The sequence below is a fragment of the Sturnira hondurensis genome, unplaced genomic scaffold (assembly GCF_014824575.4).
Source record: "Sturnira hondurensis isolate 20B ecotype Veracruz unplaced genomic scaffold, ASM1482457v3 Scaffold0019216, whole genome shotgun sequence".
NCBI classification, from domain to species: Eukaryota; Metazoa; Chordata; class Mammalia; order Chiroptera; family Phyllostomidae; genus Sturnira; species Sturnira hondurensis.
In genome coordinates, this window is record NW_028091847.1 from 4,906,959 (window position 1) to 4,924,797 (window position 17,839).

Here is a 17,839-nt window from a genome sequence, read left to right on the forward strand (position 1 = left end):
AGGTTACTGAAGCTCTAAAATGCCATTATTCCATACAGGTCAAAATTCCCTCTATAATCTGAGTCTTTCTCCCCTCACCACCTTGGGAATTTATGTATTGTAGCAATAAAAATGCCTTGCTAATTCTAGTCTTTGAAGACACTTCTAAGTTCGTAAGATTAAATACATGGAAAACCATGCAAGCACAAAGACAAAGCTACTACAAGAGTTTCAAAAGTACAGTAACAAATCAACGGTAAAAAGATATTCTCAGGATAATTGAGGAAATATGAATATGAAATGGTTATTAGATATTAAAGAATTTTAATATTGTTAGTATTTTTGCTACATGCGATAGTAATATTATGTTTATGTTAGAAAACCTTAAATAGTGATTCATGCTCAAGTTATTAGGGATGAAATGTCATGGTATTTGTGATTTACTTTAAATGCTTCAGCAAAAGATATAGAGGAAGGTAACATGGCAAAATATGAGTATTAAGTCAAGATGATGAACAAAGTACAAAGTGGAATAAAATTCAAAAGGGCACCCCCCAACCCCGCCCAACAGTTTACTGAATAAGCAAAATTAATTTATGCTGACGTTGCGGTGGTAGGGGGTATTCCAGCCAAGAATATCTATTTTAATGACTTCCCCTTGGAGAACCTCAGTTTATCTATTTTAGAAAATGAAAGGATTACATTAGTTGACTGTGCTGTCCTTTCCAGTTCTGAGATGTTATACACAACAGACGCTATAAACTCAAATGCCTGAGTGCCAACGAAGCGGGTAATTTAAGTCGCTCTTGCGGTCTAAAGGGGGCGCCTTTTCAGCAGATATTACGGGCTCAGTGTTTCCTAGCCTTTTTTGAAATTAGGAAGAAATACAGGTTTTTATGCAAAATTAAAGATCTGTAAATGTTAACAAACGAAGCTGTAAGGAAAAACAAAGATATAGAGTGGCGCAGGAAAACCACCAAACTCTTCGCTGTAAATTTGCCATCTCTAAGGTCAGCGAGGACACTCCAGTGGAGGCAGGTGAGGAAGAGCGTTAGATTAAAGCAGATCACAACGCCCAGCAATGATTGTGGGAATAGAATTCTGTTTCAAAACACAAGTCTTTTTCAGCCTACGAGATTTCACCTATGGATGAAACTCAACAGACACTTCTTGCGAAGAAAGCCCGGGTTATTATTTTCGGTATCTCTCATTTTCCGCCGTCGATCCGGCAGTCGCGTAGCTCTTTGCGGTTCTGGTATCTGTGCACCCCCGGCGACTGCACCGGGGGAACTATCCGGAGCTGCACTTTCAGGGGAAGTTATGCTGCCGCCTGGCTACCCCAGCAAACCCCTCGAAGAGTAAATTGCTTTGCTTCCCTGGGTCCTTAATGAGAAAAAGGTTGCTGGGCGTCTGCAAGTGAATTCTCAACCGGAAGTTTCGCCTCCAGGTTTGAGCGCTTCCTGCTTGGTAACTAAGGGCGCGAACAAAAGCCCTTAGCAACCACTACGAAGCTCTGCGAGTGTGGCGGGTTGATTCGGATGCTGCTGATGGGTCTTTTTTACAAAAAGTAGGGTCTTTTCGCTGCACCTGTACCGTTTGCCGTCATGAGTAGCGAATTACTGGCAGAGTTGCGTTGGGAGGATGGGTTTGCCATCCCAGTTGCGAACAAGGAGAACAAGTCACTGGAAGATCAGGTGAGGATCAGGTGAAGAGGGTTGGGGAAGAAGGGGGTCTTTTTTGGGGGAGCAAGGGTGCGTTTTCTGGTTGGCAGGAATACCCCCCCTCCTCCTTTTACGTCTCTCCTTTCCTTCCCTAGTTTCACCTCTTCGCTGGCTGACGCTCTTCGGCACCACCTCTACTTTCTCCCTCACCTGTCTGCCCTTTCCCCTACTTGCTAAGCATTACAAATGTATTGAAACATAATTGATATTCAGAATTATAAAACCCGAATGTGTACTCCCTCCTCCTCTTCTCCTTCATGTACTCATTTCCAGACTCTTGGACAGAAGAAGAAAGTCTGGTTCCCGCGCGCACTTTCTCCTTCCTCAGAATTAAGCGGGTTTTGCAATGGGGCTTCTATGGTTTGCGTAGCAACAGTTTTTTGCGGATGTGTATAAACAAAACTCTTCTGGTGACATTTCTCTTTGTCTTCTGCCTATAATGTTTTAAGTTGAAAGTGACCCGAAGAAATGTTTTTAAGAGGGACGTTCCCGTAAGAATGTAAAATGTGCAGCTTTTCAAATGGGGGATTAAATTGTCACAGAATGTTGTAAAATATTTTAGTTGTAGGGAATATTTTACATCAGCGTGTAACCAGTGCATAGTAGTTGTTCAAAGTAAAATTGCTCCCAGCTAGGAAACTTGAAAAAACCTTCAGCAGCCAGTCTAAACTTCCATCACATGGCAACGTGTTGGGTGGAAGAGGATCCAAGAACAGATGATGTTTACTCTGCTTAGGGAATGGAAAAGGTTTTCTGTCCTCTGAAAAATGAACACGATGCGGTGATTGCGGGTGGGGGACTGATGAGTGGAGGGTGCAAGAGGGTATGGGGGGGATAAATGGTAATGGAAAAGATACAATAAAAAATGACAATAAAAATCCTTTGCTCTTTTTTCAAAATATCCTGACCTGTTTACTCATGCTTAGTTTAGATGGCTTCAGTTTTTGTTTTCAATGAAGGGCAACATGCGGGAATGTAAGAGATCTAGCACTAAGTACCGAGGCATAGTAAGATTAAGAAGTATCCAGCCCTGGGTTTAGATCTACTTACCAGCACTGAGCCAGTATCCTCTTCTGTAAACGGAAGATAAGTAAAATGAATATCTCATAGGGTTCTTATACAGCTCTATAGGTAAACAACCTATACATTAATGTATTAATAGGCTAAAGTTCCATTCAAATGTTAGTTTTTGGCATTAGTGCCATAATACTTGCCTCACAGGATATTATATACATATTACTTGTATTAGTTATTTAAAAATATTACAGAGCGATAAAAAAGAAGCACCATGAGGGGCCATAATTACTTCACCTGAATAAATTCTGATATTGAAAAAGCAACTCCTGTACATCGAAGATATTCAGATAGAAGTGTATAAAATAAAAAATATAAAATATTGCCTCCCCAAAGTATGTACTGTTGACCTAGAAGTGACTATCATGGCATAAATGAATATTCTAGATATCATGGTCTACAATACATAGATTGAAAGTCAATCAGGAATATTTTAAAAATGGAATACTACTATGCATGCTGGGTTTTTTCTTATCCTCACCCAAGGGCATGCTTATTGTCTTTAATTATTTTTAAAAAAATTTATTATTGTTGTTCAAGTACAGTTGTCTCCATTTTCACCGCACCGTGGCCCCCTGCCCTATCCATCCCTGCCTCCCACCCTTGAACCTACCCCCTTTGGCTTTGTCCATGTGTCCTTTATACATGTTCTTTGATGAGCCTCCTCTTATTTTCCCCCATTAACCGTGTCCTCCCTCCCCTCTGGTTACTGTCGGTTTGTCCTTTATTTCAATGTTTCTGGTTATATTTTGCTTGCTTGTTTGTCTGCCTTTTGACCCAGTAATACCACTGCTGGGATTATACCCTAAGAATCCTTAAACACCAATTCAGAAGAACCTATGCACCCCAATGTTCATAGCAACACAATTTACAATACCCAAGTGTTGGAAGCAACCTAAATGCCCACCAGTAAATGAGTGGATCAAAAAAATATGGTACATTTACACAATAGAATTCTGTGCCACAGAAAGAAAGAAGGAACACTTGCCCTTAGCAACAGCATGGATGAAACTGGAGAGTATTATGCTAAGTGAAATAAGCCAGGTGGTAAAAGACAAATACCATATGATCTCACCTACAAGTGGAACCTAATCAGCAAAACAAACAAGCTTATTGCTTTTAGAGAGAGGGGAAGGGAGGAAAAAAGAAGCAGAGAAGCATTGATGGGTTGCCTCTTATGTGCCGTCAGACTGGGGACCAAACTCACAATTTAGGCATGTGCCCTGACCAGGAATCAAACCTGTGACCATCTGGTTTACTAGATGATGCTCCAACCAATTGAGCCACACTGACCAGGGCTATATATGCTATTTTTAACACAAAAATTTAAATTTAAGTTTAGTTACACTTAAGAGAGGAAAAAAGAAAGGAATTGTTGAATTTCAGGTATTGCTTGACTACAAGAGATAGTGATTGGTGAAAAATCTCTTTAACATTAAGAAAAACTACACAATAGAAAAATGAAATGGTTAAATTGTTGTTTTAAATTTTTTTTTATTCCAGTTTTACACTGTATGGGTTGACTATTTGCTCCTTCATCTTTTACATGAATACATTAGCTCTCTTATCTCTTTTATTTCTTGCCTCATTTTTATACTGTTAAAAGACAGGTTTTATTATTTTTATTATCATAGCTTATTTTATTTTCATTCTATCAATGCCTTTAATTTACTGCAAGTGTTTAGTATTATGGTACCTGCATTCCCCCACCCCTAGTTCATGTCCATGGGTACATATAAATTCTTTGGCTTCTACATTTCCCATACTATTTTTAATTTCCCCCTATTTCATACCTACTATTTATGCTGCTTCTTCCCTGTATATTTTCCCCTATTCTCTCCCCTCCCCCTCCCCTCTGATAACCCTCCATGTGATCTCCATTTCTGTGATTCTATTCCTGTTCTAGTTGTTTCCTTAGTTTTTGTTTTTTTTTAGGTTTGGTTGTTGATAGTTGTGAGTTTTTTGTCATTTCAAACTGTTCATAGTTTTTGATCTTTTTCTTTTCCTTGGTTAAGTCCCTTTAACATTTCATATAATAAGGGGTTAGTGATGATGAACTCTTTTAACTTGACTCTCTCTGGGAAGCACTTTGTCTGCCCTTCCATTCTAAATGAGAGCTTTGCTGGATAGAGTAATCTTGGATGTAGGTTCTTGCCTCTCATGACTTGGAATACTTGTTTCCAGCCCCTTCTTGACTGCAAGGTTTCTTTTGAGAAATTAGCTGACAGTCTTACGGGAACTCCTTTGTAGGTAACTGTCTCCTTTCCTCTTGCTGCTTTTAAGATTTTCACCTTATCTTTAATCTTGGGTAATGTAATTATAATGTGCCTTGGTGTGTGCTTCTTTGGGTCCAACTTCTTTGGGACTATCTGAGCTTCCTGGACTTCCTGGAAATCTATTTCCTTTGCCAGATTGGGAACGTTCTCCTTCATTATTTTTTCAAATAAGTTTTCAATTTCTTGCTGTTCCTCTTCTCCTTCTGGCACCCCTATGATTCGATGTTGGAACATTTAAAGATGTCCTGGAGGTTCCTAAGCCTCTCCTCATATTTTTGAATTCTTGTTTCTTCATTCTGTTCTGGTTGAATGTTTCTTTCTTCCTTCTGGACCACAGCATTGATTTGAGTCCCAGTTTCCTTCCCTTCACTGTTGATTCACTGTACATTTTTCTTTAATTCACTTTTCATAGCCTTCACTCTTTTCTCCATTTTGTGACCACACACAACCAATTCTGTGAGCATCCTGATCACCAATGTTTTGAACTCTGCTTCTGGTAGGTTGGTTGTCTCTTAGTTGCTTAGTTGTATTCTTTCTGGATCTTTGATCTGTTCTTTCATTTGGGCCATTTTTTTGTCTCCCCAGGCCTATTATGTAGTGAGGGGCAGAACTTTAGGTGTTCACCAGGGTGGGGCAACTCACATCACTGTGTTGTGACTCTGTATGTGGGGGAGGGGTATGAGAGGGAAAAATGGCACTTGCTCAGCTTTCAGCAGGCTGTCAGTCACTTCCTCTGCTACTCACAAGCAAAGTGGGCCCTTCTGGTGTTGATTCCAGGGTGGGTGGATTTGTGTACATTCTAGGACCCTGTGGGTCTCTGCAATGAGCTCTCTTGTGAGGCTGGGAGTTTCTCCTGCTGCTGCCTCAACCCCCATAGGATTTTTCAATCTGAGATTTTGAGGCTTTATTTCCTTCCACTGGAACCCTGGGTTGCATGGTCAGTCTCGCTCCCAAGTTGTTCCTCTTGGTTTATCCACATGCAAATATGGGACTGCCTGCTCTGCCAACTGCCACCTCGCCCAATCCACAAACTGCTGCCTTGCCCGCCCAGGTCCTCCAGCCACCTTGCCAAAATTCTTTCTACCCCGGCTGCCTGTTTCTACCCCTCCTACAAGTCTGGATGCATGTTTCTTCTTTAACTTCTTGGTTGTTGGACTTCCATACAGTTCAATTTTCTGGCAGTTCTGGTGGGGTTTTTTTTGGTCTTAAATTTGTTGTCCTTCTTTTGGTTGTGGGAGGAGGCACAGTGCATCCAACTATGCCTCCATCTTTGTTGAAGTCCCTGCAATGAATTTCATTTCTTTTTAGGTTACTTTTTTTAACCTCTGGAAGTGTTTAGAGTTTTTTGCATGTTTACAATGTAGTTTTTATTTTGGTAAGTACATCAACCCTTCTTTAATTTTTGAGTTATTCTTGTTGCTTTATTGTACCACATTGTCTTGTTTTAGGAGTACAATATCATTTCCAATCTCTCTGAGTGTGTGTGTTTGTGTGTGTTTAGTTCTTTTCTTTTGTGTCTTTAATTATCTGTTTCCTCTGGGATCTTTTTGTTTGCTTATCTAGATATTTCTCAGATGATGTAAGTTTTCAATAAATATCTGGTGGTCTTGCATGTACTTTTTTATGTAAGAAAGAGGTTATAGAACTCTATGGGTAAGAAATTATCAATTGGGGGTGTTAATCATGCTTTCATTAAAAAATTTGCTTTTGGGGGTTATTATGCAATGATAAAAGTCTTAATTGGTGAAGAAAATAAAAGTTATGAAGCTGTATGCACCAAACAACATAGCAGCCAAGTACATAAACACAAGTAGACTTGACAAAAATAGTTATAGTGAGATAGTTCAATATCAGATGCCTCAGAATTGGATAATTCTAATTGACAAAAATAGAATATAAAGGGTATAAATAAAGAAATAAAAATAAAAACAGAGAAAGCATATATCCTTTAAATAGAGAATATGTATGTTAAAAAATATGTCCATAAGACATTTACAAAGGTAGATCATGTGCTTGGCCAAAATGAAAACTTTCGTGCATTAAAAATGAATACTAAACCTTAAAGACACTATGCTAAGTAAAATAAACTGGACACAAAAGGACAACTAGTGTTCCATTCCACTTATATGCATAGTTAGAGTAGTCAGGTCCATAGAGGCACAAAATAGAATGGTGATATCCCAGGAGGAAGGAGAACGGAGACTTAGTGTTTAATGATACACAGTTTCCATTTGGGAAGATCAAAAATTTCTGGAGATAGATGGTGGTGATAGTTGTACAACAATGTGATGCACTTAATGCCACTACTTAATGTACTTTGAGAAATGGTTAAAATTATTAAACTATTTGAAATATGGTTTAATAATTAGTGATAGAAATTCTATATAGGTCACATCCTCTGATTATAAACCAATAGAATTTGTGTTGATTTGAAAAATGACCCTCTGTTGTTAGAGACTGAATGTTTATGACTACCCCCCCCCCTCAAACCTTACATATGTTGAAGCCCTAAACATTAATGTGATCGTATTTGCAGGTGGGGCCTTTGGGAGGTAATTAGGTTTAGAGGAGGTCATGAGGGTGGGGTCCTCACGATGGGGGTTGATGTCCTTATAAGGAGAGAAGGAGAGAGCAGAGCTCTTGACTGGGTGTGAGGACTGGGTGCCAGGCTGCCAATCAGGAAGAGAGATTCACCAGAACCAAACTGATTGGCATCTTGATCTTGGACTTCCCAGTTTCCAGAACTGTGAGAAATAAATTTCTGTTGTTTAAGCCATGAGTCTGTGGTATTTTGTTTTGGCTGTCTAATACATCCTTAGGCAAGTTTCTCAGGAATATATTCCTGGATCACACTCATATCAAAGGAAAACCTGAAAAGGAAAAGGCACCAGTCAGAAAACTGTAAAAGGAGACTGCTTTATACCCACATCCGTGGGAAATAACAAAAGTCATAGTTCAAGAAAACATAGCCTTAAATGCCTTCATTTTGAATTAGTGTCTTAGTTGGCCTGGGTTGCTTAATACAGTTCTGTAGACTGAGAGATTTAAGTAAAAACAGACATTTATTCTCATAGTTCTGAAGGCTGGAAGTCGAGATTAGGGTGTCAGCATGGTTGGGTTCTGGTGAGAGCAGGCTTCCTAGCTCATAGATGTCTGTCTTCTTGCTGTGTTTTCACGTGGCAGAGAGAGAGCCCCACTGGTTTCTCTTATTATAAGGACACCAGTCTCACTGTGAGTGTCCTACCTTCATGTCCTAATTTAAACTTCCTTACCTCCCTAAGGCACCCCTTCCTGATACTATCACACTGAAGATTTGGGCTTCAACATATGAGATTGGGGGTGACACATTTAGCTCATAACCATAAATAAGATGAAAAATAAGAAACTAAGACCTCCTTTTAATAGATTAGAAAGAAAAGGACAACAAAGTAACAGAGGGAATTAAAAATTGAAATTAATGAAATACAAAGCAAAAATACATATTTAATCTTACTTAGTAAGTTTAATAAAATATAGAGCATACCAATTGGGTATGTCATTATTTTTTCTTTCTTTCTTAGTTTAAAATTCAGATATTTTTCTCATGCACTTCAGTGAGTTGTGTTGTGCATCTCCTAGTTTGTAGCCCCATCCTTGGGACCATAGCTCAAGACTATCAAGAAGCATATTTTTGTTTTGTTGAGCTTTTATATTGCTTTGAGGGATGACATATTCTAATAATGCTGATAATCCATCTTGTATTTTCCTAAAGATTTTTTTGCATTTACATTGTTTTGTTTTTACTTGGTGTTATAATTCAAAGACATAAAATACATCAAGAAACAGGTTCTAAGCACATGCGAGTTAATTCTGTTCTGTTAAGCTTAGCCTTAAATCTACTGGTTTTGAATAGCTGTTCAGGCAGGAGATATGCCTGGTGTCCAGCTACTTTTCAAATTTATGGTTTAGATCTGTTTTTGTTGTTGTTGTGTTTGGGTGTTGTTACTATGCTCTCCTTTGATTTAGAGATCTTGCCACTTAATTATGGAACATAATCTCATTTTTTCTCTCTAAAATGCGTTTTAGCTATGGAAGCTGCTAATGTTGCAGATCTGATAGAGATTCATATTCTGTTTTAATATGGTGCTAACTTTTCCAGAGTAATCTCTAATTCACAGCACTATTTTATAATTGAAAGGGCAGTTGATTTTTGAAATTCAAATGGCTATCTTAATTTTCTTTTGAGTTCACATCCTTTAACATGGTAAACATTTTGTAGATTTTGGATGATCACTGTGTTTGTTATTGACAGTTGTCAAAGCTGCAGGATGAAAAGGCAGGCTTGCAAGATCAGCTGCGTGACTATGAAGAGCGAATCAATGCTTTGACGTGTCACCTCAAAAATGTTAAGCAAGAGTTCTCATTTACACAGGTACATAATGTTGACATTCATGTTAATTACATCACATGTAGTCATGGGATAGCTCCCACTGCATTTACATCTGTGATGTTATTCTACAGATATAATTGGAAAATTTAGCATGACTAAACTATTGTGAACATAACCTTGAATTTGAAAGTAGGTAGAAAAAAAGTCTTTGAGGAAGTCACTACAGCCCCTAAGTTCAAGGAATAATTAATTCATTTGAAAGGAGAAATCATCATTCAAACAGTCTAATACAATGTTAGTCAGCAGATTATCTGAGAGACAGTATAGTAATGCAGTGAGAAATGATGACTTGAAGCAAAAACAGACCTAATATAACACATAATAGAGTTTCTGTTACTTTTAATTATTCATCACAGCCAACCCACTGGGACCATTTGGAGTGGAAGCAAACAGACCACATACTTCCATTGGCTTTAGGGCACCACAGTCTTTTAGCATAGTTTAAGAACTGAAATTTATCATGATAATCCTGAGATAAAAGAAAAGTTAAGTTAAATTTAGGAGACAATTTAGGATAACTGGGGAAAGTGTAATGCATTCTAGAAAAATTAATACAAATAATACAAGTTAAAACTTAGGGTGACTAATTAAAGCAACTGTTTTATGGACAATCTACACATTAGTAGACCCTCATTCCCTAATGATGCCCATCAAATTAGTCAGCTCAGCACATCAGCACTGGAGAGTTTACTAACTTCCATTTCAAACTATCTTTTTAAGTGCATCTACCTTTCTTTGAAAAAGTATATAATTTTGAAAAATGAACAAAGTCATTTTAATGCCAATTTGTAATTAGTATAGATAAGTAACAATTTCAGGCTTTAACAAGTCTTATTAGAAAGTTAAACATTTAATGTACTTTTAAAACAATGCTCAAGATTTTTGAATTCTAATATGATTGAGTAATTAATAAATTATTAGAAGCAACATCTTTTCCTCAAGTTATTAAACCACTGAGTTGGGGATTTGAGAGAGACTCTTTATAGTATATTTTATTATAGTCAAACCTCACTTAACTAGGATAATAGAAACAATATAAACTGTGGTTTTCTTTTCTTTTTTTAAAAGATTTTATTTATTTTCAGACAGAGGGGAAGAGAGGGAGAGAAGCATCAATGTGCATTTCACACTCGATGTGAGTCCGTACTCATGCCCCCTACTGAGGATCTGGCCCACAATGCAGGCACGTGCCCTGACTGGGAATTGAACCAGCAACCCTTTGGTTCACAGGCCAGCACTCAATCCACTGAGCCACACCAGCCAGGGCTAACAACAATTACTAACAACAATATTTTCTCTCAGCACATTCTAGGAACTAACTTTCTTAAAACTAGTAGGCAACACTGACTACACCGAATCACAGAGTCTATTATAGTGCATGTTTAAGAGAAATGGAATTAATAATACTTAATTTAAGTGTTTTGTGGTAACTTTGTTATGTTTTTGCCTAATGGATTATTATATATATTTTTAATATTAAATTTTAAAAAGTCTTTCTTTTATATCTTTCTGTAGTCTCTTTGCAAAGCAAGAGAACATGAGATTGAAAGTGAAGAGCATTTTAAGATCATTGCTGAAAGAGAACTGAGTAGAATGAAGTCCGAAATCCAGCGGCTAGAAAGTGAGATGGCTTCAGTGCGGGAGAAGAAAAGTGATAAGGAGGTATGTATTGCAATGTCACTTAAAATTCTGGGCCATTGTTCCTTCCTCCCTCACCGAACAAACATAGAATTTCTTTTTTCTGTATGGGAAAGGTATTCATTAGTTTCTTGACATTTACTTACATTGTTTTCTTGGGCAACAAAAGGTACATGATGCTGTGATCTGAATGGAACAGTGACAGAATGTTACACTTACTTTTCCAGCATTCGTTTACCAAGTACTCACTGAGCCTAATTATGTGCAAAGTGCCACGTTGGTTGCCTGTTATACAATACTAGCCATAATTTATTCATAAGTGATTTTAAAAGCTTCATTTTAAAAAATCACTTAATTTTGAATTTCATTCTTTACTAAAAATTTTTACCTTTTATATTAACTTATCAGCTTATAAGTAGTATTAAACTACTGTACCTATTTTTTCCTTTTCCTTAGTTTTTAGTTACGTGATTTGAGCACTCTTCCCAAATTTGAGTCTTCTCTTTACATATGCATATGAATATGAAATGCACACATAAATGTATATGTATCCACACACACATATAATTTTTAATCCTTAACTAAAGAAATGGTTATTGATTTTAGGGAGAAAGGAAGGGAAAGAGAGGGTACACATATATATTTTGTTAATTTGTATTTGTTTGTATATTCATCAGTTTTCTCTTATGAACCCTGATTTATTAAATGAATATAGGTACAGAAATATTTTTATCTTCTTAACTGCTGTATTTACTTCAATTAAAAGTGCTTCCATAATTTCTGTATAAGAGGGTTCTTAGAGGCAATGATCTGGTTGGAAATGGAGCTAAAGGGGATTTGTGTTAGGCCTTAGTTAGCATATAAAGTGCATTATTTTTACTAAGATTGCATATTCACCTGGGGTGGCAGTGGTGGAATGAAAATGAAATTGCTTTGGGGGAACTACCATAAAAGCCTTTTCAAGCTCAACTACTGTTCTCAACTTGTATAATCGTTTCTCCTCTATTTTACAACTGAAGAAGTAAAATAAAAGTGTGATAGTTATATAATTATGGTATATTCATCTGGAGGTCAGATACAGGCACAGGATTTCTTTCCTTTTTTATATGTTCTATACAATATGAAATATTATGTTTTATTTTAGTTTGTATAGTAAATAATGTTTTATAATTTCCCCATCCCCTCTCTTTGGGTATTAGAATAACATATTTAAATTGACTCATAAATTGGATGGTTTGAAATGTCAAATGAACTGGGACCAACAAGCACTGGAGGCCTGGTTAGAAGAATCCGCTCTCAAAGACAGCGATGCCCTCACTCTTCAGAAGTACGCACAACGAGATGACAATAAAATTAGGGTGAGAAATCAGAAATTGTAATGCTAGGTTTTCTCTGAATCTGTAGTATGTTCACCTTTTTGTGTAAGTCAGACTTAGAATTTTAAAGCAGTAGTTCTTAAACTGTTGGGGGGTCAGAGTTTCCTTTCAGAATCTAATAAAGCCAAGTGTCCTCTATCTATAAAAATGATTATATACGAGTACTTACAAATTTTGCTGAAAGCTGTTTAGATCCTTTGAAGCCCATTGACCATTTAGGGATCTTTGGACTCCAGGTTAAGAATCCTGACTGAGAAGGGCTCTCAAAAGCATTTCAGAAAAGTTTTATGCTTGAACTATGTATAGTATTTTAACTTGTTTGGTCTAAATCATAACTTGACTGTTACATATAGGGTTTTTTTTTGCTAATTTGAGACCTTAGTGCTATTAATTATTTAACATGTTATTATAATCATTATTTAAAATCTACTTGTAGTGAAATCTGGTAATATTTGAGTATTATGAAACATGCTACTTTCTAATAGACTTAATACTAAATGCGTTATTTTAAGTGGAAAATTGTTTAGTCTTTTTTCCTAACATACTTAAATATGTGTTACAAGTCTTTTAAAAAACAGTTGAGTTTTGACTGCAGCACTTTGATGTTAAAAGATAAAATACATATATTTTGTAGGTGTTTTAGATATCAAATATATATGTATAAAATATAATACTCAACGTGAGATGTGCTAACGGCTTTTGAGTTAATCAGTGCTAATCGCAACTTATTTTTGCATGTTGCTCATAGGCGCTGACTCTGCAATTAGAGAAACTGACTTTAGAAGGTAATCGAAGAAAAAAATTACTTGACAATGAACTTACAGAGACTCTAAGTGCACAGGTTGGTGTAGTGAAGATTTTTATTTCATAATTGTCAAAGTGATGTTTGCAAAAGCACTTCCATTCACAAAAATGCTATTTGCTCTCTGTTTGACAGTTAGAATTGGAGAAAGCAGCGCAAGATTTTCGTAAGATTCATAATGAAAGGCAAGAACTCATTAAACAGTGGGAAAACACAATAGAACAGATGCAGAAGAGAGATCAAGATATTGATGACTGTGCCTTGGTAAAGTAGTTATTTGGTCCTTGCAAAGTTCAGCTGTATTTATCTCTTTTGTATTTAACTCATTTCAAATGTAAATCACACTGTTATTTGAAAGTCACTTTTGTAGGAGATTTAGTAGTTTTGGTAAGTGTTGTTCAGAGCTGACTCTATATCCATTTAGAAATGTGATTTTATATGTATTATTTATGACATTATGACCAAGACTAAATCCTGCTATCTCTGAAATGTGGAACAAGAAAAAGCTAGTGGATAACCTTATTGTGGTAAAATCAATGCCCTACTTGCGTAGGGCTGTTTAAGGTACCTTGGATCTAACGTGTGCTGTCGGTGCACATAGTTAGGTGCAGGGGAATGGGACTTTTGGAGAGCCAAGAGAAGGAGGGAGAGTCAGGAAAGAGACCAGGACGGCCATCAAGTTTCACTTTTGAGGCTGAAGCACCAATGATGGGGTAGAAGCTCGGGAGGGGAGGAATACGACACTGATTAAATGCAGAGCTAGTGTTATCTTTGGCTACTTTCCAAAAATTTGGAACTATTTTTTGGAATTCATTAAAAGGTCAAATAGTGGTGAGTAAAAATGGGAAAACTAGGGAAATTTGGGGAGGAGAAGGAATTGAAAGGAAGGAAGATAGATGAGAAGATGTGTTAACATTCTGTATCTAGTCCGTGGAAAGGCGTTTATTTGGCAAGCAGCTCAGATCACTGAGCTTGGAAATTTGTTATCTGGATGCGGTTTACTTGTTATATGCAACTTGTTATTTGCCAGTGTGTTATTCAGTTGTTTTAAATCTCTGTAAATGACCAACATTTTATCAACAAAATGGCATATACCTTCCTGAGAGAGACAAGGGAGAACCAATCTTAACTGTAAGTTCTCCTTAACTCTTAATACTGATGTTGGTTAATCTTTCTTGACTTCTTACTGCTTTCCAACAGTGACTCCTGGCTACTTCCTCTGCATTAATAAAATATGTCCAATCCTAACACTGCACACCCACAAATGAATTCTCATACAACCCCACAGCTGAATTGACACAGCCTGCTGATTCTCGAGCACACGTAATTTGTCATATTCACAGTGGTTCCTTACGTACAGGTTGATATCTCCTGGCTGTCTGTTGTAGGAGCATAGGGAGGGTGCTAAGAAGCGGCTCCTTAGGTAGAGGTATGCTTCTTAGTGATGAACAACTGGCTCCCGATCTGTAACATTTCTGATTTCTGTGGTGAAGCAGCTTCCGTACCAACGTGACTTCACTGAACACAGCACTGAGGAGAGACGTGCAAGTCAGCAGTGGTGAGCCAGGGAGACCAGCTCACATCACTGGAGGACAGATCAGAGACTGGATCCTTTTCTTCCTTTTCCTCCAGAACAGTACCTTCCTTCTCAGTGTCTTCTTGGCAGGAGTGTCTGACCACAGATCCTGGGATTGGCTTCTCAGGAGAAACTGTTACATTTTTTAGGAATATTTTTTCTATTATGCTTTTATTTCAGTATAAACATTTTGAGATATTACTTATAATCCTTACCTATATGAAAAATTAACTGAGCATAGGCAACACTGTTAAATAATGTGAGCATTAACATAGATATTAAGGCATCTGATTAAGTAGTAGAAAAATGAATAGAAGGCAGGAAATTCTAGAATTTTATATATAACTTTTGACCTGTCATTTGGTTGAATGAACACAGCAGATATATAGAATGCTACAATTATAGAATATTAATTGTTATAGAGAGCATACAGGAATACTAGGTAAAATGGATTTTTTTAAATGCAGTGCATCTCAAATGTATATCCACTGAATATGCTAGTATGTACACTATTATATGGAGCATTTCTAAAACTTACTGATTCCAGATCACATACATCCCCCAACCCAATCTTTTGGGATAAGTTGTTTGGTGGAACCTCATTTTGGAAAACTTGAAAGAAATGTATTTTAGGATAAATTTTTCTTCTCTAAAATATTGCATTGATCTTTTTATTCCCCAGCTCTACAATCGTCTTTGTTCCACATTGCTCAAAAGTTGACCTTCCTTAATGTGACAGTTAAAAAATTGAATTTCTTCACTGTTTGGCTGCAACTTCTATTTTCCAGTCTCATCCCTTTCGTCTGTACACACACTCTCTCAGTGTCTCCGCATTCCGTCCCTGCCCTCCCGCTTGCGCTTCAACCGCACTGGAGTTTTTATGCATTTCCATTTATCCTTTTAGGCCTGACCTATCTTAAACCTCTTAGATAATGCCTTTTAATAATAGCTCTTGTGTAGACTTTATTCTTTGTTTCTATAGTACTTTGTTTACATCTCATTTACTAGTTTGTATATTCTATTAATTTTGTGTAATCAAGACCAGCAAAAAGCCCGAGTGAATGCATTCCTTTTGAAGCCAGTAGCTAAAATGCTACTCGCAAAAGATGAAGAAAAAAAACTGGTCTTGTGAAGCATTTGGAAAAGTACACTGAAATTCTGCTTTCTATGTGAAAAAAAATTTAACACTGTCATATATTTTACATGTCACCTTTCATTTATAAAACGTTGATATTTTCCTTCTCTTTACTAAAGTACCAAGGAGATGAAATATAGAGACCTTTAAAAATATGAGCTTACTATTAATATTTTTAGTTCATATAAATATAGTCTCTCTCAAAAACTCTCTCTTAAGAAGTTTTGATGAAATAAATATTAAATATGATAATATAAAAATAAAACTAAATTCTCTTTAGTTTTTGTTCTGTTCATCATATTAAACACATATTTAACTTTTTTTTAAATCCTAGGAATTAGCAAAGATAAAGCAGGAAATAAGAGAAAAAGAAAGTTTGGTTAAGGAAAAGATCAAGTTTTTGGAAAGTGAGATTGGAAATAATACAGAATATGAGAAAAGAATTTCTGTTGCTGATCGTAAAGTTTTGAAATGTAGAATGGAATATCAGCACCATGAAGCTAATAGAAATCAGCTGAAAGATGAGGTATGTCAACTAAAAACAAGCACGAAGCCTTTCCTTGAAGGAACCGTCTTTTAGTTCTTTCTGTTTCATTTCTTCATGTTGTGGAAATTTTAGGATACTCTGATTGAGCGGCTGATGGAAGGCATCAGAGGGGTGCCATCCACATCATACGGGGTGTGAAGGGCCCCTGGAGCAGCACAGTGCCCGCCTTGCCTGTCACACATTTCGTTAGTGGGCTAAGCAAAAGGTTCCCGAAGGGTCTAGACTGGAAATCATAATGATAAGATAACTGACAAATGGGAAAATGTGAAGCTCAGTATTGATATCACTGATAACTTGAAGTGTCTTTCCAGTGAGTTCTGTGTGGTGGTTTTAACTCTGAAATTCTAGGTGGAGCTACCTGTTTAAATTCAGTTTCTCATCTTGTTAAGGAATACATTTCAGTCTGCTGGTAGGTCACTGTAGTCGTCAAACTAAAAGAGAAGAAACAGATTATGAGAAAGGAGAACTTCTGTTTTGTTTTTTTCTTCTTTTATGGCATTCATGCTAACTAGATTATTCCACAGGGAAAGGTCGCAATCTCCTGGTTAGCAATAAAGAGATTTTTATGAAATTTATGTCTTATCTGAAATTAACATTGCTTAGGTGGGACATTGAAATATTGCAGGGCACTTTATTCTATAAGTTGTAATGCTTTAATTTCTGATAAAGAAGGAAATATTTTTCTTCTGCTCAAAGAAAACAATTACAGAAGATTCTAAAAAAGTAAAATAAATGAATTTCTTGCCCAAGTTAAATGTCATTGCTAATAACGCATTTTTAAACATATAAAAGTTTAAGCAAATTGCAGAAAAGAATACATGGATTTCTTTCTTCATTCTTTTATGCATGCATTAATTCATGTTTTATTTATTGAGATGTAAGCCATATATCATAATTCACCTAATTAAAGTATACAATTCAGTGGTTTTTAGTGTATTCACAGAACTGTGCAAATGTCACCACCCTCTAATTTTAGAATGTTTCTGTCTCTCTATAAAGAACCCCGCACCCATTAGCAATCACTCTCCTTTTCCCTCTCCACCCAGTCCCTGGCAACTGCTAATCTACTTTATAGCATGTGGATTTGCCTATCTTAGATATTTCATATAAATGAAGTTCTATAATATAGGATTTATATCTGGATTCATTTACTTACATAAGATTTTCAAGGTTCATCCATGTTGTAACACATTCTTTTCTCTAACTTTTTTATTCTGGTAAAATATACATAACATACAAATTATTTTTTAATCATTTTAAGTTCAGTGGTATTAAATACATTCCTA

At 36.5% G+C, this 17,839-nt stretch overlaps 1 protein-coding gene across 1 annotated transcript in view; it reads left to right on the forward strand.

The window, feature by feature from the left end:
* Positions 1-1,466: 1,466 nt before the first annotated feature.
* CCDC39 (coiled-coil domain 39 molecular ruler complex subunit) overlaps positions 1,467-17,839 on the forward strand; it is a 47,125-nt gene continuing 30,752 nt past the window's right edge. Inside the window, exons 1-7 of the mRNA XM_037027654.1 lie at positions 1,467-1,673; positions 9,342-9,461; positions 10,995-11,141; positions 12,317-12,475; positions 13,242-13,334; positions 13,431-13,559; positions 16,341-16,532. Of these exons, the coding sequence (XP_036883549.1) occupies positions 1,584-1,673; positions 9,342-9,461; positions 10,995-11,141; positions 12,317-12,475; positions 13,242-13,334; positions 13,431-13,559; positions 16,341-16,532 (930 nt within the window). The 5' untranslated portion in view covers positions 1,467-1,583. The remainder of the gene's footprint in view (positions 1,674-9,341; positions 9,462-10,994; positions 11,142-12,316; positions 12,476-13,241; positions 13,335-13,430; positions 13,560-16,340; positions 16,533-17,839) is intronic.